General features: G+C 36.2%; 1 protein-coding gene across 1 annotated transcript; it reads right to left on the minus strand.

The window, feature by feature from the left end:
• Positions 1-2,756: 2,756 nt before the first annotated feature.
• NBN (nibrin) lies at positions 2,757-24,809 on the minus strand. The gene is given in 16 exon segments (XM_017731064.1): positions 2,757-2,958; positions 4,588-4,637; positions 5,651-5,764; positions 6,775-6,930; positions 8,088-8,174; positions 10,151-10,619; positions 10,895-11,158; positions 11,606-11,741; positions 13,393-13,493; positions 14,562-14,752; positions 15,035-15,152; positions 19,305-19,408; positions 19,795-19,954; positions 21,246-21,391; positions 24,058-24,191; positions 24,740-24,809. Coding segments are annotated over 16 exon segments (2,316 nt in total). The 5' UTR covers positions 24,795-24,809; the 3' UTR covers positions 2,757-2,927.
• Positions 24,810-25,717: the final 908 nt, after the last annotated feature.

A 25,717-nucleotide genomic window follows, 5' to 3' on the forward strand; every position in this document is an offset into this window, starting at 1 on the left:
GCAAGACTGCCTGTTAAGAGCCTTGCTAATAAAAAGTATATTTAGTTTATACATTGTGTGCATCGCCTTCCTGTGAACAGTGTGAACAAAGATAATAAACGCTACAAAAAAAGCATCCCAAACAAACCCTCAAACTGTGTTATATACAAAAAAATGCAAGAAACACGATCTGAAGAGAAGTTTCTGCTTAGGTATTTTTAAGGTGAAGAGCATAATTTTGTCAAAAAGATGAGTATACTTGCAGACCGTGGGTGTGGCAGAGGAAAGAAACCTTAGATATCATCTCTGATTTACTGAACCTTCTAAAGAAAATCAGCACCACACAAGTTCTCCCAGAAATTGAACTTGCTGTTGAAACCACAGAGTACATGCTCTGCAGTGAAAATGGAGCACACAGCAAAATTTCTGAACTGCAGAATGCTAAGTTGATTGCCCTTGCTTGTGCTCACAGCTTTTGCTTTACCTATAAAAATGCCTCAACCCATGAGCTTTCCCCTCTTGCTCTTTTCTTATTCTGTAATTTTCCCATCCTGCTGGGGGAGAATGTGTGAGTGGGGCTTAGCTGCCTACTGGGGTTAGCCTGTAACAGTATGTCCTGTACAATAAAGGAAATACCAGGTGAAGTTAATGCACTAGCTCCAGGGATAAGGTAGATACTGATGCAATTTATCGAATGTTCAAATTTATTGGATCGTGTAATCATGTCCTTTATCATCTACCTCAAAAATTTCAGTAACAGAAGGCCAAACCAGTAAGCCAACAAGCATGTTTCCTCTAATGTCCTGAGTTGAAAATCATGGCGAAAATAAGTTAAAATGGAAGAAAGACTTCAGAATTATGAATGGGACATGTTACATGAATTTAGAGTTACAATTTAAGCCATAGCTAAGAGGTCTGTATGTCTAAACTTTTTAATGCAAGCATAATTTTATACTGAAATAGCAGAAGCTCAGGTGCACTAATGTGGCAGGCTTTTCATCAACTGGACAGCAGCTGAAACTGTATTACAAACCACACTGTATCACCTACTAGGGACCCTCAAGTTAGAATATTCTGAGCTGAAACTCTTAAACACTAAATTAAAAAAATAAAAGTATCAAAGCTGGTAAATTCAGCTGTCTGGGAAACTGGATTTGAAGAGCCCAAAATCATAAAACATGAACAAGAGTGCTCTCAGCTATATCAGCAGGGTTGCTTGAGCCCTAGCTGATTGCAGTCTGAGCAGCAAAGGACTCAGCCTTTACTTTCTTGTAGAAGGCCCCTATACATTTCATGTTTTGTCCTTTCACTTCAGAAATTATCCAGTTGCTTTTTACAAAAACAAGGCTTTAATTACAACCTTTCTGAAGAATCTTGTCCATTGATATTCTGCTATCCAAGCTATTTGCTTGAATTTAGTAACAACAATCAAAAACCTCAGCAGTCTACAAGAGCTCTGTTGGACCAGGTCTTCAGCCAGAAAACCTGGAAATTCTCAGTGATAGTAGAAAAACTCAACTGAGGGTGCAACAGTCAGTACATCTCCTCCAGAAAGAATTTTAACTGCTTAAGAACAGTCTTTTTAAAGGTATTTGGTGGGTAAGATTAGATGTACCCTCATGCAAACATTCTCACAGCTTTTGTGGAACTCAGAAGTATTGGGCTACAGTTTGTGTATCACTCTGGACATTGCTGATCAGCAAGAAGATGCCAAGACAGACATGAGAAAACACTGGCTTTGGAAGACCAAATATTTTCTGCATGGTTCAACCATGTTGACTTCAGCACATTTGCTATCTTGATATACACAGATCTCGCAATGCTGCTCTTTAGATCTGATACACAATGGAGCAGCTTCAAACAGTGCAGCTCATCTTCCTTATATGCTCAGAGGTCTTGGCAGAGGAAGAAATTTGGTTTGTGTCAATTCAATTACATCAACCAGATTACTTCCTCACATGAAGAAAGAGATCCTCCCTCTTGAAAGAGGATGCAATAAAGCTACTGTCCATCTTTATTGCTATGTGATGGCTTCATACAGCTGAGCAGGAGGTCTGGAAAGTTTTTTTCACTGTACTTCCAGGGGAATCTCACAAATTGCAAGTTCTCAGATTACTAAAATGAGCTCTTCTAATCCACAAACAAGCAATTGTTTCCCTGTTAATTGACCTATTTTGAAGGCCATATTTTTACACAGTGATTGCAAAAAGTAAAGGCACAAAAGAAAGAAATAGGTCAAATAATTTAAAATCCCAAATTGGAGTGCAACAGCTCTTTGAAGACTTTGTCTGGCTTGGAAGTTCATTTAACAAATGAACATTCAACCACACTGATTTAAAGGTGTAAGTGAAAGTATGTTTAAGCAAAAAACCAACAAAAAGCTGGGTTTTTTTAGTTCCAAGATCTTCTGTAACAGTAACAATAGTACATGCTCTACATAATGAACCACAGAGAAGTGATTCATTATGACTCATATCATGATCATATCATATCAACCATATCATATCATGATCAAATACCAGTTGCATCTCACCCTCAATAGATTTTCAATTCTTAATATAACACCCTTGAAAATACCCAGTTAACAAAGCCTTTCTGAAAAGAGAAAAAATAGCCTGATGCTAACTTCCTTTTTCTTTCCCAATACAGTAGTGATAAACAAACATTAGAAAGAGCCTAAAATGAAATCCTAAGTACCTATGGTATTTTACTAAGCATTACTCTGAAGTGAATAATGGGACGGTCTTGAAAATGTGCAACCTGTAAGTACCAAGCAGTGAAAGGAACTTTTCTTTTTCTTTAATAAAAGCAAGACTTAGAAAACATGTCTTACAATAATACATAGTTCAGATGGTCATATATAGGAACGTCATACACACTGTAACCAGGAAACCTAAGGAACAGAAAACAGGTTTTGCCAGAGAAACACTGTAAATCCAGGTCACAATTTATCTTCTTCTTTTCACGTTAGGATCGTATCTGCAACAAAAAAATAAAATTTTTCACTAATAAGTAAAACAATGATATTCAAAGTTTATATAGATCTAGATATACAATGTGATGTAAATAGCTTTATTATATATTCATAACAAGAGAATGGCCAAGTGTTCAGTCCTTTCTCTGACTACACTCCTATCATTAACTGCAGTTACTACAAGTGGACTGAAGGATGCCTAAGGTAGAACCTGTGTATGAACTAGAGATAACCTTCAGTAAAATTTTCGTATTTCCTAACTACTTACAGCCTTTAAATCTGATGTATGAACAAGCTTCTCCAAGCCTTTAATGTCCCAACACTAAGTTCTTTACTGGGAAAGGACACCAAAAAAAACAAAGAGGAGGAAGGGGAAAGGGATCCTGTAAGTTTACATTTATGTACATTTGGCCACAACTCATTCAAAAACCTTTCTGCTGCTTCCTACTCCTACATAAAGCAGATCCTTGCCCTACCTTCCCCTTTATACAGCTTCTGATTGACTGTTAGAAATTTAGAGCTACTTTCTGGATATACTAAGTAGTTACCTGATTTACTGCAATATGCTTATAGTTTGACTCAAATTGACATTGCTATCCCTTGGCCATTTCCATTTGTGCTTTGTCTCCCAAAATCCTGTCACTTCTTTGGAATTCTGATGTGTTTTGTATTCATGCATGAATAACTTAGACACAGCTGAATGATCAGGCAGTTTTACTTTCACTAATTCTGCTCTTATTCATCAAGATTCTTCTCTTAGACAGGAAGATGTGACAACTTGTGAGCCAAATTACATCACCACACAGCTAGAAAGGTAGTAGAAATCACTGTTGTTACTATCCAACTCAGTCTTCAAAAATTTAATGTATACCCTTTGAAAGAAATGCTCTATTATTAACTGTTAATTAACAGAGCAAGTTGTTAATGCAATAGGATTTTCTGAATGGCTCTTACAGGTATTGATATGCAGTATCATGTTTGTTTGATAGTGATTCAGAAAAAAAAAATCCTTCACAATATACATTTTTCTACTGAAATGCACAGCTTTTGCTGTTAGGCAAATTCATGACAGGTGAGAAGTCAAACACCGGTCACTTGCTTCTTCACATGAAAAATATAGAAAGTAGTGAAATTTTTGCTAAATAAAATGAGGCCCCTGTATTAACTCTCAAAACATCTATTTGATTTTATTGTTATAGCATTGTAACGCGTTCATTCTAACGCTTAAATGTGTTCTGGACAGCAAATTCTATGGAAGAGGGGGCAAGGGAGGAATGGGGAGATAAAGCAGATAGGAGCAGGGGATGATACATGATGGAAACCTCACACCAAAACAACAGCAGCTTCAACCCTGTCTGTGACTCGCTACAGAGATGCTGACACAGACAGTCATGAACATCTTTTCATGTTATCTCTTCCACCTCACCTCCACCCATTTTCCATGTTAAATGAAGCCTGGATAGAGTTTGTTTTCCAGAGAAATTACTGAATCACTTTGCCTATATTCTATACATGGGTATACATTAAATTTTGAAAAGAATAGTCAAAGTAGTCTTTTCCAAAATCAAAATTTGTCCAAAAAAAGATGTGATGCAAAAAATAAACGTTTCTAAGTACAAACATAAAACTCTTACCTAAAGAGGTCCTCAGCAAGTGATTCTTCTCTTGCATATCTGTCCTGTTCCTGAGAAAGTTTATTTAATATTTGATTGTTAAGGGTAATTCTAGTGAACAAACTAGAAAAACAATATTCCTGCACTAACAAAGTTTTCCCAAGGAAATAAGTTTTCTCTAAGGACTCCATTTAGTGCATATTCACATTAGACAAGTTATTTCACTACTCGAATTTGGCTACTGATACCAACTAATTAAATGGAATATTTTGTGAAATATGTCAATTTTGGCCAGAAATGTGGGGTTTTGGGCTTTAAGCCCCATTACAGAAGTAGAGAAATTTTTATCTGATTATTTGTGTGTAAAGGGAATTTTAATTAGCATTATCTATATTCAGGGATTAAAAAAAAATGAGATAAGAAGTGTTGATGCAACTGGATCTCAATCAGGCTGTGGAAACAATATGAGTCATCAGCAAGTATTTTTAAGGATACTATCAGAAAATGAAAGTGCCAGAGAACTGCCACGATAAAATATTTTTTAGGACTTCTATAGATAAAGGTGAGGATTTGCACAAAACAAAAAATATTAAATTTATTCTTATTACATCTCTTCTGTTGGAGTATACTCCAACAGAATTTTACTCATGCATTTTCTGTTCTATTCAAGAGTAGACTATCAACTGTACTGTACAAGTATTTAAACACAGTTAACCATAAAGAAATTATTTCTAGCTCCCTGTCACACTTTTACAAGTCACAAGTTTACACAGCACTTATTCCACTCATCAAAAGATCAATCTCATTTAGGTTATTGATTTCACTTTATATAAATATTTCTGACTAGATGAGTGTTGCATGCAAAATGAAATTAAATAACCAGATAAAGATGAGTGTTACCACTGACCTCTGACATTCAGTGACTTTACTACTGTACACGTTCCCATGAGCATGTGTGGATAACTAACTGAGGTTTTATTTAAAAAATAAAATCCTGAAGTATTTCCGTAATGATCACAGGTTGGTATGACCACTTACATTAGTCAAGTTTTTATTTGATCGTATTCAAAAAATAATTTCTTACCTCCATTTCTTGCCTTAACCAGTCTTCTAGCTCTGAATTCTTTTTAGCATGGTGGGCAATCAAATCTGATCCTCCAATAATGTGTGGAAGTTGTCCTGCCCCTGGGTAAGCTACCTGTTGGACAATAAATTCTTACAACTACAAGGCAAGCATAGTGCAAGTAAAAGATCCATTTTAACAAATTCAGAAAGTCTATTCAGATATCACAGAAGAAAGTAAGCCAGTCTTTCTTTGAATAACACTCAAAAATCATATTCAAAAGTGACTGAAATTAAAAAACCATTTACAGAAAGCTGTTAACTCCCTCCTTTTACAAAAAGAAACAAACAAAAAATACATCTCATAAGTTAAATATGCTAAATAAATTTGATAGTGCATTAAATGGAGTTTGAAATATCGATAAAAAACTGTTTATATTTTATTGTCAGCCTGCATAAGCATCTGTTACAAAATGGTGGAAAATATTATCAGAAAATTAAAACATTATTTAAAAATGAGAGTATACTCCCAGGAACTCCCAGGAAGTAGTACTATGTAATCACATTCTAGTCACACTTATTTTACTAAAATGCCTTTCTAGTCGTATCATATGATTTTCATTTTTATTTTATTTTTAATATAAGCTGAAGTGGTACTTTTACACTGACCACTAAGAATCATTTTGCAATTGTCTTCCGGACCCAAGCAAGCAATCACCTTACTTTTGTATGATACAGATTTAGTTCTATGTAGAAATGCAAAATTTATTAGTTAAAATGGAAGGTTCTCAATCAGCCTACACTGTATGTATAGGTCTTTGGAGAAGTGGAATTGCTAGCTTTTGGAGGTACAACCAGAAGTTATGGTAGCCATCACTAAATGACTTATTCCAAGTAATAGCTTGGAATAAGCACTACAAGTATCTAAATAATGTAGCACAGGGTAAGCCTTTGTCAACCTGGTACTTCTTCAGTCAATTAACAAAATATCTGTTTACAGTATAATATGGTATTTAAATTGTTTCTTTCTTTAGTTATTATCAATTTATAAAAAATCTTTAGTAACATATTTCTACAATCTGAAGGCAACACTTTTTAATATTTTCAAATAGTGCCATCTTGTGACCATTTAAAATACACACTAACCTTTCTGAACATTTTGAAATTTTTCTTTCCCCCATAGTTGGTATTTCCAGTAAGACGACTGTTCTGTCTTGGATGGCTGACAACCAGAGATCTAAACTCAGTCAACAGAAGCCTGCTAGGGAGACTGCTGGAGTCATCTTGCAGGTTGCTGTGGTTCTTATGTGGGAAGAAAAAGGAAGAAGCATTCAAGTGTGCGAATAGACATACAGCGTATCTAACAGTACAAACTGTAAAGAAATTATTGTGAGCAGAGCTGAGCAAAAGTTAGGTTTAAGAAACAGTGAGGAGAAATAGCAGTAGTGCTAGAAGCTAAGAAGATGTATGAACTTCTCAGCTTTCTTATATACCATGAATAGAGTAAATTTGTTTCTCATGTATTTAAATACTTCACAAAAGACAAGGCTGAACATCTCAATTCTAGCCCACAGTTACCCGGCCAACTCTAGGGCTATAAGCTGAATTTGATCAATGCATCAAATTATTCTTGTCCATGAGAATGCTCATATGCGAGCAAGTCTGCATGAACACTTTGCTGCCTGGGACTACAACTATGCAGATTCAAAAGAAGTCTGGGTGCAGGATAAGCTCACAAGTAACATTAAACTATGTTCAAGGACAGCTCCAGCCCATATGCAGTACAGTGGTTTTATAGCAAAGTATAACTATAAGTCCTTTAATCTCAGCTGACCCTGCACTGTGGTATACCTCTTCTTCTGCTGTTTTTTGTATGTAGATGAAAAAATATTATTGTGCCCCTTGTTGACTGGCTACACTTTAATATCTCTTCAGAATTTTTTTTTTCAATTTCATTCAGCCTAGTCTCCTTTGCCTCACTGCCACTGCAAGCAATTCTCTCCTTCCTTCATCTCACCTACAAAAAATTAGCACACTATCTAATGTTAATCACTGTATATCACATCCATTTTCCCAATGGTCCAACTCCTCCATTCTAGTTGTGATCTTAGAGCAGACAAAATTACATCCTTGGCAGGTCTTTAAGAAGTAATCTAAGAAAAACATCAGTACAAGTATTAACCACATTGAAGGCTTAATACAATTACCTGTAGTTTCAGTCACCTTAAGTATCCACCCAAAAGCCATTACAGAAGCACACAGATGAACTACAAATGCTCTTTTTTTCCCACGGTCTGTAAGTTAGACTGCACTATTCAAATTTACATATGATTACATTAACGAGTACAATCTTCCAAACCTCCTTTACCCTGAAATAGGATCCAGAAATACTATGTTCTTAAAATCAAAATTTTGATATATTTTTGTAATGCTTCTTAAAGTTCACTGTTCAAACTTACAATCAGCTCGCTCCTTAAGTCTGGTGACTCTTGCTTAATATTACTTCTCGTTTCTGAAGTTAGAACTGATCCAAGTTCATCTTCTTTCTATTTGATTAAAATTTATTTTAAATATAAAGCTCAAATGAAATGGAAATTTAATTACATAAAATTGTTTTCTGCTCTTTACGGTAGAGTAAACATATACAAATCAATATAAACATTTAGACAGAAGAGAAACTGCCCTGTACTTTAGATTTTTTATGATTTTACGCACACTGTAACAATGGTTGGAGGCTTTCTCTATTAAAAAATCACTATTATTTGCTCACTTGGTTTTTTTTCTTTCTTTATTATACACTAGGAAGTTTTGTCCATCTGTACAATCTTCAAAGTCCTGTCAGGTTCTGGAAAACTATAAAAGCTTTTGAATATAAAAAGTAGCATTTTCAATTTGATATTTGAAGTGTACATGTGTGCAGAAAGGACATTTCATTACTAGGACAAGAAAGTTCTGCAGGTTGATTCTGTCCTATAGTTTAAAACCAGATTGGCATTACAACAATTATTTTCAATAGTTGATAAAATATCAAATCAGCTTTATGCATCCTGTAGGTTTTGAGTCAACTGCTAACATTCTTTGTCTTGCCAGATACACAAGGCACATCTACACTTAGAGAAAATATTCATCAAATTTGCCTGGGGAGCTTTATCATGAAATCTCCTTCCTAGTCCACTGGAAATATATTTCACATTAATAAAGTAGGTCATTATTAAACTATTAGAAGACTGCTTTTCAGCAGAAACTTTAAGTGCATTATCTGCTAAAGTACTAGTTAAGTTGCACAGAAATTTTTTTTTGTCCTTCAGAACCCTGACAAGAAGTTAGACTAGAAAAACTTTCCAAGCCACAACAAAATTCAATAGACTATTCCAAGCACCAATTTTAGTCTGTCAGTATGGTCAGACCTAACAAAAAGTACCTACTCTCTGATAGTATAAAAAGCAAGAAACGTAATTCTCTAAATTATAGGACTTGTCTTTCAACGTGTGCCTCTTAGTCGCACACAACAAAAGAGCGTTATAATGAAGTTAAAGTTCACACTTCACCAGAAGCATGCTCCAGTAAAGCATCAACAAAGTGTCAAGCTGGTTTGACCTAAGGATGCACAGACAATTACTAATTATCATGTGGTCCAAGGAATTTTGCAAATCCAGTTAATCATGCAATTAAACTTTTAAACATTTAAACACTGCCTACACTGTAAATGGACTGGACAGTAAGGTTTAATACATATATTTTAAATAAACCAAAAATAAACCTGTTCTTTTATTCCTATGGTATTTTTAATAGTCTAAATCTCTCAATATTGTTTTGCTTTACAAACCCGCTTTCCTTTTTTTTTTTTTCAACAAAGTAACCACTTTTGACTCAAGGGGTATTGTTTTCTTCATATCTCTTAGACAATTCCCTTAGTGTCAAAAACAAAACCAGAAAATTAATCACAAAAACACAAGCTGTGTTTTGGGTTTGCTGTTGTTTTGGGTTCTGTTTCAAAATTTCTCATACAGGAATTTTAACAATCTTTCACACAATATCAAAAGATTCTGACTTGGAAGATCTTGGACACTACTGTGGTTTTCAACAGAGGAGGTCAGCTAGAAGTTTCTTTAGAAAATTAATTACATAAAGATAATTTAGTAGTATCTTAGTATAAATAACACCATTATAATTAACACAGCAACAAGCAATATGAGAAGTTTTTCTTGGACCATTCTGCTGTTCTACTTACAGTATATAAAGCGGAAAAAAAAAAAGAAAGCATTCAGAATACAAGCAGCTCTCAATTCACAAAGAAAAAATGTCCAGAAGAATGAAAAAACATTTAGGTATGTGTAAAACTGCAACGTTCACATGTAACAGGTTAATCATTCTGAACCACAATGGATGTATGAGATTTAAGCAAACAAATTTTACAAAGCCACTTCCTGTATGCCGGCAGCCTCCTTAAAAAAGCTAACTGCATCCTCCTAAAAGAGTTGCAGATTTCAAGATCAGGCACACAAGAAGATATAAAACTTACCAATACTTTATTCTCCTCTCTCTGATTTACATTTACTTCTTGAATCCTGCTTCCTTTGGCTTCCAAACATTGTTTTTTTCGTGTATTACCTTGAGCTTCCTGGTCATGATCTGCCATTTGATCTTCCCAGTCTAGATCTCCACTAAACACAATTTCTAGTGCTTCTGTATCTTCAGATGTATCATCTAATTCCTTTCTCTTTTTTGGTGCATGATTTTCACTAGAAGTGGTTTTATTGTCTGTTCTATCACTCGTTAGCTTGCCACTTTTCCTCATAAGCTTTACACCCATGTCTTCTACTGCAAAATTTGGGTTTGGGTCCAGGATATTATTTTTCTTTTGATGCTGTTTTGCTTCACTGTTGCAGATTGATGAAGTTGCGGATTCAGTGCATTTGGAAAGAGGCAATGACCTTTCCTCCAATTTTGCTAGTTTGGGTACAGATGTCTCTTCTTCTTCAGCTCTTTCCCTTAGCCAGAAATAAATTACAAAAGAAAGAAATTACAAAAGCATTTTTGAGTATGATTAGCTGTACCCACAACATAACAGCTTCTGGGGTTTTAGGGACTGCATTGTGAAATTTAAAGTTCCCTCAAGGAAAACCTTTTCATTCTAGGAATTTGATCTAAAAATTACCTTTTTAAGTATGTGTCAGATTGAAAGTACATTGCTTGAGTTGAAATTTTCCAGAAACAGCACCAACATACCAACAAGGGAAGTAATGTCAAGAACACTTCAACGTACCTTTTTCTAGCTACCTGGAAGTAATTTGTAATTGAGTTCGACTGGTGACGTGAAGCACCCTCACGAGGTTTGCCAGCTTCTGCAATTTTAGATGGTGAGACAGGCTGACTTCTTTCACTTAACCCAGATGTTCTGTTCCCTCTAGGCATCGATGTTCCTGCACTTACACTGCCACTTGTGCTACTGGTTTTCTTTATGGCAGTTGTATCCTGGAAAGCCATTTTCCCTTGTCTATGCACCTGGGAAGTATTCTCTATCTCCATACTAGATTAGAGAGAAAAAAAAATACTAAATGACACAGAGGAAGTTACCAAAGACACATCAAATCAGAGACACACTTTTTAAAAAAGCTATACCTGTACTTTGAATAAACTTACAAACAATGTGCTAAAACAAACTGTAAAATCTGCTATGATCAATATATTTTTATGATTGTGAAATGGTTTGAAAATTTGTGACAGTTCAGAAAGTCAAGACAGATATGCAGCATCTACATTTGCATTTGAAAGAGTCATCGAAGTCCTATGGGATGGTTTCTGTAATCTAGCACTCAAAAGCAAAAATTATGTCACTGCAGACAAGTGACAACAATTTAGTAAATGCCATTTTTAACACTGTATATCTTTGCCCATGGCAATGATACAGTTCCTCTGCCACAAAAGATTGTTTTATTTGCAAGTATTAGCTTAGAAATTTCTATGAATACTTTACCATGTCTGCTCTTCTGTATCAGCTATGTAAAATGTGCTGCTATCTGCAGCAGTTGGCATTATGGTTTCATCCACAGCCAAACTGTGGGAAATGGTTTGGCCTACAACGGCTGATGCAGGAAAACTTTCAGATACAGCTGCAAGACCAACACAAGAGAAGAATTAGAAGGTTAATGTCAAAGCTGTGTTTCTCTGCACGTGATATCACACATTACTACCTGATCAGGTGAGATCTTTGTAAAATGGTCTTAAAGCAATTTTAATTTAAAAATAAGCAGATTTATTAATTAAAAAAAAACCTGAAAAAATAGTTCTAAAGGACCATATTCTGTAATTCAGATTTAACTAAATATTCCACTGATTAAGTAATGGAATTATGCTTAAATAAAAATGAAGCATAAAGGGAAATCATATATCAGTATATACAAAATGTACTTAAAAAATCATGTGGTATACATTTCATGCAAAAAATAAAATATATATCCTGCGATATATAGTTTATGCAAAACTGTCAGAGCACAAAATTCCTTTTACTTACTCTTTTATGATCTCTAATGTGATTATTGTATCTGGGATACGAGTTTTTTCAACTGTAAACACAGCTCCCTTTAAAAGTCTGATATACAGTCTGTTTACGCAATTTCAGACAACTTTTATCCAACTGAATCGTTCAGACTGGAAATAAGAATCAGCATTTCTGATTCATGCAGTGTCTGAAGGATCAGAATCTTAAAACTTAATCTGACAACTAATATTGTGATATTTTCTAAACTAATTGGACAGGCAATAGATCATACGCAAGTTATTCATACAAGAATATCAGTCAACCAAAATATTTTTCAGGTCTCTGGAAGTACTGCGTGTATGTGTTTCTCTGTTCAAAATATATTTTTAAGTAAGTAACAGTCCTACATATAAAGACAAACTTATGGGTTTTTTCCTTTGCTTTTTAAAATAATGGTAGGATTTTCTACCTGATACAACATTTTGTAGAACAAAAACAATCTATAAAACATAATTCTGAAAATTTTATAGCAACAAAATATAGAACAACATGAAGAGGCATGAAAAGAGAATTAGACAAAAACCTTTTTCTGTCTCTCAAAATGTCTGTCTGACTTTTATTACTACTGCATTAGCAAATATAAGCTTCAAGTCAAGACTTGGAACGTCCACCCCCAAACTACTACTTCAGCAAATGCAGCAATCATGTCTCATTGCCTTAACTTCTTATGGAAAGATTATTTTTAGTTTTGAACTGTGTGGGAGGTAATTGTATTTTCCTAAAGCAAATTCTGTTTTGTGCAGAAGGAAAAAAAGAAAAAAAAGCAAGCCTTAATAAATTAATTCCATTCTTATTCTCTTGATTTCTAACTTTCCCCTTTTACTTCCCTATTACCCCAGTCTTTTATGAAAAGACAGAATAGCATGGAATTCAAACTACCACATACATATGAATTCAGTGGTCACTAAAAATATGAACTTCAGATGTTTTTAAAGTACCTTTCCTTTCAAGGTCACTGTTCTATGTGTCTGCCTTTTAGGCTAGTTTTAGATCTACTTTTTTATTTACATCTAAGAGTCATATAATCTTCATTGCAATTTACTGCAAGACTATTAAAAACCAATTACCTCTTTGGAGTCCTATACATTTTTCATAGACTGTCACTCTTTTTTAGTGGTCTTGCAAAACAGAACAACTTTAACGTTAGTAATTGATGCTCCTACACAAAAAGAAATACTGCCTCTTTGAGGCTGTTAATTTATTACTACCCTTCTTCTAATTACCTTTAGAAGCAGGCTGCTTTTGAGGGTTGCAGTATTTTTCCGTAGACATGAAGATAACTGCCAATCCAATTTCTGCCTCTGGAACAGCCCTAAGATTCTTGCTGTCAATATACAAATTAAAACAAAAAAGTTTTTCAGTACAGATTCAAAGACAAATAGGCACATGGGCACAGGTATGGCATAGTACAAAACTGTCCATTCCTCCTCCAAAAATAAAAATCAGCCTACACTACAGTTTTTCCCAATACAGTAAGTCAGCACAATTATCCTTCATTATAGCCATGTTCTACATGTATGAACTCCCATGTTTCCTGCTGCTGTAGCCACTGTCTAGCTCCAGTAATCTGGCCAATACATCTCTTCTTTCCAGATTTTTAGGAATTTAACCAATTATACTCTACCTCTAATTCAAAAATGTGTGAAAAGAGACTTGAGACCATTTCTTACAAGTCACGCACCCTGCCCACCACCCCCCATCTTCTGTACTACAGCCATGAGGAGAGATTGAGTACCATCTTCTCTACCCAGAAGGAAAATTGAGGGGAACTAGGTTTATGTGTTAAGGATTGAGATTTTGTTTCACTGTTTTAATAAAATGGCATCATGATAATCCTAACATCTATAATATATGCAGTCTGCCCTCTCAAACAAAACTTATCATCAAAACAAAAACTAATTTTCATTATACAGAAGCTGTTCTTCAAAAACACTGTATACAAATAATTACATAACAATGAACCACATGACCTCAAGGTGCCATCTCATCTCTTTTTGATGAAATACATATATTTAATGCAATATCATAAATGATATATTTTGCATTCTTATAATATATTAATTTTAACTTATTTTAAATAGTAGAAGAGAAACTACTTGCTGTCTGTAATTTTTAAAGCAGTTTCATTACAATGAATTTTTGTAGAACTGAGTTCTACAAAAAAATAATAAAAAGAAAAGAAAACAGAAATTCCATCAAATCCTCACGAACTGCCAACTCCTTTCTTTCCCACTTCAGGAAGTTTTAGTTACTCTGCTAACTACTTAGAACAATGAAAAAATGTCCTCTTTATAATCAGCCTCCTGCTTAAATATGTACGCAAATACCACGACCAAGTCTCTGTAACAGTTCTGAAATTACTGCACTGCTGTACAAGAGAACAATGCTGTACCTTTCCAAGATAGTCAGAATGGAATCAGTCCAGTTTCTCAGAGAGTCAGATCCTGAGATCTGAGAGTTTGTCAAACCCACATCAACTACACAAACTTCAGGAGAAAGTAGTAAAGGCATTTCTTTTCTTCCTTCTGTCATCAACTTTACTTCTCCTCCTCCAAGAATAACTGCCGGACCCAGTTTCTTGTGCTAAAAAAAGAATGCAAATAAAAACAAAAATCTTAGAATGCAGTCAGTTTAGAAGTATCAGAATACAGAACTATCAGCACAGGGCTTCTCACTGAGGCATTACTGCAGATGTAATGTGTTCTGTTTCTCCTCTATATTTTATCTTGCTTAGGCCACTGTACTGTAGGATAAATACACAGAAATCCTTCTTTCCTGATGAACCCAGAATGAGTATGATTTCAGAGTGAACAAATCTGTGCTTAGCTAGCCCTGCAATATTTTTGCAATGTAAAGCCTGATTACCTGCTTGGCGGTTAGAAATACGAAAGTTTTTCCACTGAATATTTTTTTCCTTTCATGACGCTCAGATAAATCCAGGTTTTCAGTGCCAATGGAAGGCTCATCAACTGGAGGATAAAAGCTGCAAGAACAGAAAATGAAAGTTACAAAATTCACATTCACTTATCAGTACTGACTCATAGTCCTTTCTGGTTTAAAGTTCCGAAGTTAAAATACTGTGTTTCTCTCTTAAAACTACTTACAGAAATAATTTTCAAGAGATTATTAAGAAGAAACAGAGCCCCTAATTTCTCAACATCGAAGATAAGACCAAGACTTCAGTAACTTTGAAAACACTTTTAGGAATGTATTCAACCAAACTGCTGTACACATAGCCACATTCTTACAAACAATACTGACAAATGAGACTGCCACCTCATTTTGCACTTACTCCAGATAACAGTAAAACTCCACACAAAATTAGTCATCTTGCTTCCTCTACCCTCCACGTGGTGAGAGCAGTCACCCCTCATTCTCTTCTACTGTGTCAAGAAATTGTGTAACGCCACACTTGAGAACAGCCTATAGTATGACAGCAGACAAGTACGCTTGCTGGTGGGATAGAGAACTGAAGGGATTAATCATGCAGATTCTCTACTGCTTTGTCCAATACAGGCAAAATGAGAAGGAGTTTAGCTGGGAAACATTTTAGGCAAAAATCAAATTCTATCCTGAAGCTCTAAATTTTGTCACAGCCTGTGACCACAGCTGCAGTTAATGATGGCATGCCCAGAGCATGCAAAGCCTCTAGAGTCAGGATATGCATCTAACTGATAATTTCAAGATACTTACAGGATCGTTGAGCCACATACTCCCTACCACAGCAGTTCTGACAGAGCAAGGGGAAGGCACATATCAGGAAGGAGGGAAACTATAGGTCAATTTTAACCAAACTATACCACATCTGTGCCCAAATAACTGTTTATGTACATAGTTTGGCTGATCACAGAACTACTTATCTTTATTTTGACTGCTGATTATACATCCTTCTCATACTACTATGCAGGAAAAAAAAAAAGATGCTGAAACACACCAATGAAATTCAGTTTAACAGCAAAGATTGGCAGATTCTAAGCAAGAAACATATTCCATGAAATGCTGAAATACTGAAGTTCTGGGAAAAAAAAATCGAGTATCTGTAAATAAAAAGACATTCCTCAAACACTGCGAACATTCATATATTTCAAACTGAACACAAGAATAAGCACATAAATTTTCTCCTTCATCCAAATACCCAATTCAATTATGATAGGCTAAAATGTGCTATATAGTTACAGGATTTTCAGTAATCTTCGTTCTTATGTCTTCTTCACAATCAGTTCTTGAAGCTTTATGTACACAATGAAAATTAAGCAACCTAAATCCACCAGATTTTGAAAGACGAGTATTTGATCAGTTTCAGCAGCTTGTTCAAAGCTGTTTACAAAAATATTGTTGCACTGAAATTGAATAGAAATGATAAAGCTTAGTAACTTAAGGTAGAAATAGGGCAATTCAGATTTTAGTTATTAAGCCAGAAGACTTCTGATACCAGATCCTATAGACAGTGATTAACCTAAGATAAATACAAGGGACAAAGTCATTGCTAAAGATGAAAGGATGAGTAAAAACAGAAAAACAGCAGTTTTCACTACTTTGAAACTGGAGTATAGTTTCTTTATAAATATATTTTAAAAGCTCCATTTTTCAATTTCAGAAAACAACTTTAACTGATGATTGTCTCCAAATAATACCCCAAAACATCAACCTTTGATTTTAATTATAAACTCTTATCCAACGCTGATCTAAGCTCAAAAGGCAATGGTCTTTTTCAGTCAGGATTCTGAAGTGCTCCTCATATTCTGGCCTCATAAGCTGTTAATAGTAACACTATCATCCAGAAAAGATCCTCTACAACCTTGAATCTCTCAGTGAATAGATTTTGATTCTTGGTGAATTTCTGTTAAAAACTCTGTTACTTTTCTTGTTTTTCAAAGCCCTGCACTATTGACACTGGACTGCAGTAATAAAACACGTTATTTCATACAGGACAGCACTTATGCAGCCGTTTGTGAAATCTTCAGTTACTGTTCTTCCTCGCATAGGTTGTCAGAGAGTACCAGAGGACTGGGGTAACACCGTAAAAAATTCCACATTCACATGGGAACTGCAGGTTTGCAATTACATGAAATCTTACTATAAACAAAAAAGATACTTTAATTGTTTTTTTCTTTTGAACTTTAAGACAATGTTTCCCTAGATTTTTTGGGAGGGACGAGCTCTACAGTAATAGTAAAGATTTAATTAATAGTGTCACCCAGTATTGCCATCTCAACATACTTTTCCTATTTCACACCCAAACTAGTATTGCTCCAAGCTGTCCGGGGCGCTGTGGATATACCAGCTCAGGTCAGCTCTAGCTACAATGCACAATATAGAGATTCCCTATCAAAATTAGAAGTATTTTTTGAAATTTAATGAAAACAGCTGATAAGTAAATTTTCAGTATCTTCCCACAAGCTACATCTCATAAAACATGACCTATTTAAAATACACCAATTGTTTTAAACATAGATCTGTGTATTACATCAGCTGTTTCATCTAGCTTGATGCAGAACTCTCTTTGAAAGCTACATAATGTATATACTGCTAGTGTCACTAACTTTTAGCCGGTTCAGCTCCTCTCAGGATCTTGAAAGTTAGCAAAAATATTTCAGAAATGTAAACATACCCATCTGCTTCTTTTTTAGGGAGAATTTAAAAGCTCAATTGTATTATCACTTCTGTATTAAATGGACACGCCCTGGTTTCAAGAGACAAAGACACAGTTTACTCGTTCCTGTAACAGACAGGAACAGCAGCATTACCATCAGGTAATATTCAACCAAACAAATTTCAAGTTGCACAACCAATCACTAGCTTTTGATGGCTTGTATGATCTGCTCTACAAAAGAAAAAAAATCTCCCAGGAAAGTATTTCAGAGAGTACTAAATAGTTTGTTTAGTTTTCTTACATCCTTAGAAAACAATGCAGAAGTAGAAGGGAAAGTTACAATTAATTCAGATTCTCCCTTTCTTCCAAAAATGAAGAACAAATGAGTTTTAAGCCACTCACAGATGACTGATTTGACATATTACATAAACCCTGCTAATGTAAAGTAGCATCTAGAAACTAAGGAGTATTTCCTTCCAATTGCTCCAGATTGGCATCTGTATTCTTCTAACAAGGTAGTGTCACATTCTGTGAAATATGTTTTACCACATAATAAGCACAGCTCACTGTGAATCCTCTCCAGTTTTGTTTCTATTTCCACATGTGCACCAGCAGTTTGTTTAGTATCCACCCAGCCTCAGTCTTCAAACTACTCTACCTATGGCTACCACCATACTCACTAAAGAAAATAAATTGCCATTTCCTAACATATATGCATATTTATGCACATATGAATGTATATACACAGCAGAAATTTCTTACCTGCATAAATCATGTGTTCGTACAATAAAAAACCAACAACCACAATCCCCAAGCAAAACACCACTGTCTCCTTTTCAAGGTAAAATGAGTAGTAATATGGGCTCAGATGAAACTGTCACATACAATATTCAGACTATTTCACACTTTCTTACATCAAGAAAATAACCAGAAGAGCTATTCTGCAGTATTTACTGATTCCAAATTAAGAATTCCCTTTTGAAGTTAATTTAACCATGAAAACAATAAATATTTTATTCTAATATTCTATTTATTCTAATGCATATTAGTATCGCTTCATCTCTTAACAGATAATTAAAAACCTCTTCTATTTCAGGGAATTCGAGGGTCAGGCTAACTCTGTCTGATCAAAGTTTACAGTAACTCAGTAAATAACTGCACTCTGGGAAAATACATCTGCTTAATGAAATAAACTTGATACAATTTCTTTTATAAAAGTGTAATTTCTTTATTTTTATGTATCAGTTCCCGGAAGTGTTTGAAGCAACATTTAGATACTAACAAAACAAGTTCCTTTTTAGAGACAGTAACATCTCTAAGCATATAGTCAATTCCAAGAGCTCATTTTATAATTCTAGGGATGAGAACAATAAAACTGCTAGAATATTAAAATGTCAATCATATTAAGCATTTCTCCACAAATAAAATTACTGTGAATCACATATTATGACAAAAATTATCAGATAAATGTGCAGTTATTTATCATCTAACTCCCATAAATTTCATCTGCAACACAGTAAATATGATCATTTGGCAACTTACCTTCCATGATTTGGCAACTGTTGCCTGGACTGAATAGCTCTGATTAATTCAGAAAAAAACTCTGGTTTTATAATTGGTCGAGCACAAATCAAAGCACATATAGTCTGAAAAACCAGAAAATACAAATTTACTGCATGGAAAAAGTTCAGATAGAATATGGTTCAACTGACATTAGCTTTTTAAGATCTGAGATGTGGAAAATGTCACAAACAAATGCACAATAGTTTATTTTTGCTTCTGGGATTGTTTTGCTTCTAACAGCCTAGCTTTTAATTGGTGTCTTGACTAAAGTTATGAAAACGTAGAAGGCAACTGATGAAAATCACTAAGTCTTCAAAACTGGTTTTTTTTGTTTTCTTGCCCTTCAACTTCCCATTGACACACACATCTTCTGAACTTGGAAAAAGAAGAGTTTACCACCATTTTGTAGAGAAAAAACTTGAACAGGTCTAGAATTTAATTGGCATTAGTGGGAAAACTCTCAACATACCTTAACAGTAACTTTTACTGATACCATTACAAGGTGGGTACATTCTTTTGTCCATTCATTCACTATAAGACCTCCAAGCTGCTGGATGGCTTGATTTAAAGCAGTTTTCTGAGCTACATCTAAACATGAGGAGCAGACAACCAGAGGTTCATATTCCACTCTGCAAAGAACAAGTAAAAGAGAATTGCTTAAGTTAATTCAACCAATCATTGTGATGAACAGAGCCGACTTAACTATCACATTTTTATCTCAGGGAAATCTGAAGGAAAAAAAATAAAAAGACCCATACTCTAATCTAGATTAAAGTAAAATCTTCCTGATTTAAATTTTCCTGAAGAAAGAAAATACTAATTTTTATTCAGAAAAATTAATGACAATTTGACCTGATGTCTGAAATATTTCTATGGACTTGTGGGTCTTTTACAGACTTCACACAGAATTAGCACTTCAATAGCACAAGGTCTAGGAATATCAAAAGAAATTTGAGTGTGTGTCCCCAAAAGCAAAAGTATGCTCAACAGGACAGTTCAGCAACAGATTAGTACTTAAAATATACATGTCATAGAATGCAATTTCAAGTAACATTTCCTAACATTGCCATTATCCCTGCCCATAAGCTTTACATATATTTTAGATCTTCCACATCAAATTCAAAACATATCAAATTCCATTATTTCATTTTTAGAATATTTAAATTTCTTTCTACTTTGTAGACTTCCTAGTACAACAGTCACGATGTATCTGGTCTCGTGGTATGATGCCTGTATCATATTTCAGTATGTTTACCTAAAATATTAAAAAATAGTTTTGTAGTAATTGGAAGAGAATGCCAAGCTTTTTATAACAATAAATAATACCAGAAGCAGTGATCAAACTGAATAAAATTTTAAGGCACAAAGTCACCTTCTGGTTACTTTAACATTGATTTTAATGGTCATTAGACTTTTTCTATTTATCTGTCACTTCATTTCCAGAACTGCTTCCCAAAAATAAACAGACAGCACTGGCTACCATGTTAAATTTGGAAAAAAATAGCAGGTTGGGTTCACATTCTCCTGCAATGTCAGTTCTTTTCTCATTACATTACAAACAGCTAACAAGGGCTGAGACAGACTCTAAACCTTTCTCCCTTCTTCTCATCTGGTGTAGGACTTTGTTTTTTGCCTAAAGAGAGCCTGGAAATACTCACTGTACATGACACATTATCTTCTAAAATGCCACTGCTTTTCTAACTACAATTTTAACCTCCCAGTGTCAAAACAAATTATATAAAAATAAAATGGAAAAACTATTTCAGAAGCAGGTGTGGAACACAGGCAAAATACTAGTCACCTCCTTTGCTTTCTAAAATTTCATCATTGCTGTATCACTTGCAAAGTTGAATGATGTGCTAAAATACTCTTCTAAAAAGCCCATTTTTTTACTTAGTATTTTATAATCAAAGCACTTACCTAAACTTGCTCTCAAAAACTCCAAAGTTGATTCTGTCACCAGACTGCAAAGACTTTGAAATACCATTGAGGTTTGATCCGTTAACAAAGGTACCATACTTAGATGTATCTCTTACTGTTAATATAGGTACTGAGAGAGACTGACTCTGAAAATAAACATAAATAAGCCATTATAGTTTATCAGAATGAGATAGCTTCATCAGAAACAAGTTACTATCACTGTGGATCAAAGTGCTAGATAAATAAGAAGCAGCCCACAAAATACCATCTTAAATAAAGACTTTGGACAATGAGGCTTTCTATATGTAATTATTCATCTTCTGCTTTTCACTGTAAAGAAATGAGAGAAAAATACACATGTTTTTAGCTTTAGAACTTTTGTGCTTCTTACACTTGGTCTTTTTGGAGATTACACTTTGTCTTTCTGGAGACCGTGCATGGCAGCCCTTCATTGGCCCAAAGCCTGAGCTAGAGCGATTTAGCAAGGCTCTGAGATTTATTATTTATGTTTTTACCTACCACTCAGCCCTATCCTGGGCTTTGGGCTGAATGGTAAGTAAAAGCCTAAAGTCACCTGAGAGCAGTTTTTCGCATTTCCTTCCATGAGGAATGCTAGTCTACCCCAAATTGCAGGACATGGAGACACCAGCATCTCTGGTTAGACACTGATTTCCAAAGCAGTTCACAAGCCAGTGAGAACACTGATAGTTTGTTTTTATGAAATTGTGCCATGCAGTTACATGCTATTTCACAGAATGGATAAGGTTGGAAGGGACCACTGGAATGATCTAATCCAACCTGCCTGTTGAAGCAGGTTTCCTTACAACACATTACTCAGGATGGCCTCCAGGCTCCTTTGGAGTATCTCTAGAGATAGAGAATCCACAACCTCTCTGGGCAATCTGTTCCAATGCTGAGTGTCGTGGTTTTACACTGGCCTAACGACAGGGACCCATGGAAGTCGCTCACTCGCCCTCCCCTGCCACAGCTGGGCAGAGGAGCAAAAAAAAATTAACAAAGGGTTCATGAGCTGAGATAAGGACTGGGATAAAACACTCCAAGGGCAAAACAGGCTCAGCTTAAAGGTACAAAGTAAATTTATTACTAACAAAATCAGAGGAGGATAATGAGAAGTAAAATAAGCCCTTAAAACACCTTTTCTTCCCCTAACCCCTCCCTCCTTCCCACCACCAGTACAGGGAGACAGGGCATGGGGGTTTGGGTCAGTTCGCCATCCTAGGTTTACTTTCACTGCTCAGGGAAAGGAGTCCTTCCCCATGTGAGACCAGTGGGGTCCCTCCCACCAGAGACAGCTCTACACTAACTTCTCTGGCAGGGCTCCAACCTCATGAGCAGCAGTCCTCCCAAAACTGCTGCAACGTGAATTACCTCCACAGGCAACAGTCCTCCCCAAACACTGCTGCGCCGTGGGTCTCTCTTTCCACAGGGTGCAGTCCTCCAAGGACAGGCTGCTCCAGCCTGGAAGCAGGGCCCTCTCTCTCCACCGGGTCTCCCACTGGACCACAGCCTCCTCCAGGCATCCACCCGCTCTGGCACGGGCACCTCCCCCACGGGCTGCAGGTGGATCTCTGCAGCCCCGTGCACCCATGGGCTGCAGGGACACAGCTGCTGCACCATGGTCCTCACCACGGCCTGTAGAGGAATCTTGGCTCTAGCATCTGGAGCACCTCCTCTCCCTCCTTCTTCACTGACCTTGGTGTCTCCATGTTGTTTCCCTCACATGTTCTCACCTCCTCCTCTTCCCTGGCTAGAAAAACTGTGCCCCCTTTGTTTTGATTTTCTTCTTAAATATGTTATCACAGAGGCGTTACCAAACTCTCTAATTGGCCCAGCCTTGGCCAGTAGCATGTCCATCTTCAGAGCCATCAGGGATTGGCTCTACCAGACATAGTGGAAGCCTCACCTCTGTGGCTCCACTGCTACCAAAAACCAGGCCATGCAAAACCAACACACTCAGTTACCCTCACAGTAAAGTTCTTACTCATGTTCAGGTGGAACTTTCTGTGTTCCAGTTTCTGTCATTGCCTCTTGTCCTATTGCTTGGCACCACTGACAAGAGCCTGGCTCCATCCTCTTGACACCCTCCCTTCAGATACTGACAGACATTGATGAGGTCCCCTCTCATTCATCTCTTCTCGAGGCCTAGCAGGCCCAGATCCCTCAGGCTTTCCTCACAACTGAGGTGCTCCAGTCTCCTTATCATCTTCATAGCCCTCCACTGGACTCACTCAATATTTGCAGTATTAAAGGAAAAAATACATTTTACGTATTTTATTTTACATACTATAGAAGGTTACATAAATGAAATTTCTGCCAACTGGCTTCAAAACATCCATAAATGTCATAACAATAAATTGCTGATTGTTAATTCTCCTTGGTACACTTTTCTGTGTCCTAAGCATATAGAGAATTAGTGATGTGAAATGAAACAGAAACTAAGTCTGCAGTAAAACAACTGAAGCACTTCCCAGAACCTAAAAGTAGCCTATGTAATAAAACTCAATTGCATAATTTTCCTGCAGTGATTATTTTAATACAAATTCGCAGTGAATCTTCACTCTGGGATAAAATAAAGCTTGGACCACTAAAATTATGCCTCTAAATTCCTCAACAAAAGCAAACAAACGTAAAGGAAATGAAATAAACTTCAAGATTTAAAAAAAAGACAGGTTATCAACGGTTCTACTCCAAGCATAAAACTGGTAAGAGCAAAATGAGAGTATGCATGGTCACAGCAGCCTGAATTATCCCCACAGTGCACTGATAATGCAGTAAAATGGTGGCTACTTACAGGACTTGTTTCAGGCTGACTTACGGTCAGAACTGCATGACTTCGACTGATAGACTGATCATCCTGAATTAAAATTGTGCAGTTTTTGCGTCCAACACCATATTCTACGCCACTTAAAAGCCGATATGGCTCTCCTGAAAATAAACAAAAACCAGAAAAATATCAATTTACAAAAAACACCGAAATACCTGAAGCACATAGGAGAGACACTGAGAAGTGAGTAGCACATCTGAGTCTTAGCTTTGCCATGCATCATTTATGCTCACAGCATGGTGCTAATAATGCCAAGGTTGTAGGTTTTATCCCCATCTGTGCCATTCACTAAAGAGCTGGACTCAGTGATCCTTGTGGGTCCCTTCCAACTCAGAATATTCTGTGACTGAATTCTGTGATGCTGATTAGGCTGATTAAAATTATGCATTTACCTTATAGAGAAAACCTCTTTCTTTCTTGCTCCCTTGCTCTGTCCACTATAAAAGGATAGATTTTACCATAAATAAAGCAGTTTCAAAAGTGGCATCGCACTTTCTTCAAGGACAATATATTTTTACCAATACTTTCTTGAAGATTAAGTGTGACATTTGGAAGAAAAAAAAACCACAACACAATGTAAGACAGGTTTTCTAAAACACCTTTGCAAGGGTACATAATTTTTTGAGGTTATATTATTTATTCACATAACAGATTAAGAGGTTCAGAGGAAAATGTCCTCCTAATGAATGTAAAGAAATATGCATGTAAATCAAATTGATACTTAGTAAGTTCAGCTTCTGACCAATCTTTATGCTTTAGCTTACGCTTTGTACCTGTCACCTGGACTCCATGGTAGCTTCCCAGTGAATGGCTTGACTCCCTCCCAAAGGTGTGCTACCACTGGTCAACAGAAACAAAAATGTTTCTTGATGAAAGTGAGTACATACAGATAAATTCCAGTTATCAACCCTGGGCAAATAACTTTCCAAATATGAACTGTGCAGAAATGATCATTCTGAATAGAATGACGAGTGTTTTGATTCATTCAAGAGCTCTCCAGGCAGTAAGTCAGTTCATTTCAACAAGATTAGGTGTTGTTGCCACCAGGAAATAAACATCCAAAATTTCCTCCCAGTGAACTAGGAAATACAGAGTGGACGCAGTTGTTTTGTGTCCTTATAAATACTTAGGAAAAAATGTATGTATTATATGATACCTATTACTAAAGCTCATATGAACAAGGAAACGTGAAGTATAGGGGCGACTTAGTTTCAAAACTCTGCACCCAAGAAACACCACGAAGCTCAACAGTTAAGTCTTTGAAACATCAGTACAATAGCTAAACATCGTTTCTGAGACTGACTGCTGCCTCAGAGCTCAACTCTCCAGGTATTACAATGCAGGACTCTGTAACCTGCAGCACCCTAAGACATCCCACACAGGTTCGAAAAGCCCAACTAGATTTAACAGACGCTGCGGTCTGCAGTGCTCCAGGGAAATACGGACGATTCGCCGTGGACGAATGCCCAGGGCAACGAGGACTTAGATCACCACTGGCCCGAAGCAGCACGGACACGCAAGCCCGGCTGGAGCCAGCCCTGTGGAAGCCAACACGCCGGCACACCCGGGGAGCCGCGCAGGCGCCGGTCGGGGCGGGGAAGAGGCCCGCGGTGCCCGGGCCTAGCCC

The sequence above is a fragment of the Corvus brachyrhynchos genome, unplaced genomic scaffold (genome assembly GCF_000691975.1).
Source record: "Corvus brachyrhynchos isolate BGI_N302 unplaced genomic scaffold, ASM69197v1 scaffold293, whole genome shotgun sequence".
Taxonomy (NCBI): domain Eukaryota; kingdom Metazoa; phylum Chordata; class Aves; order Passeriformes; family Corvidae; genus Corvus; species Corvus brachyrhynchos.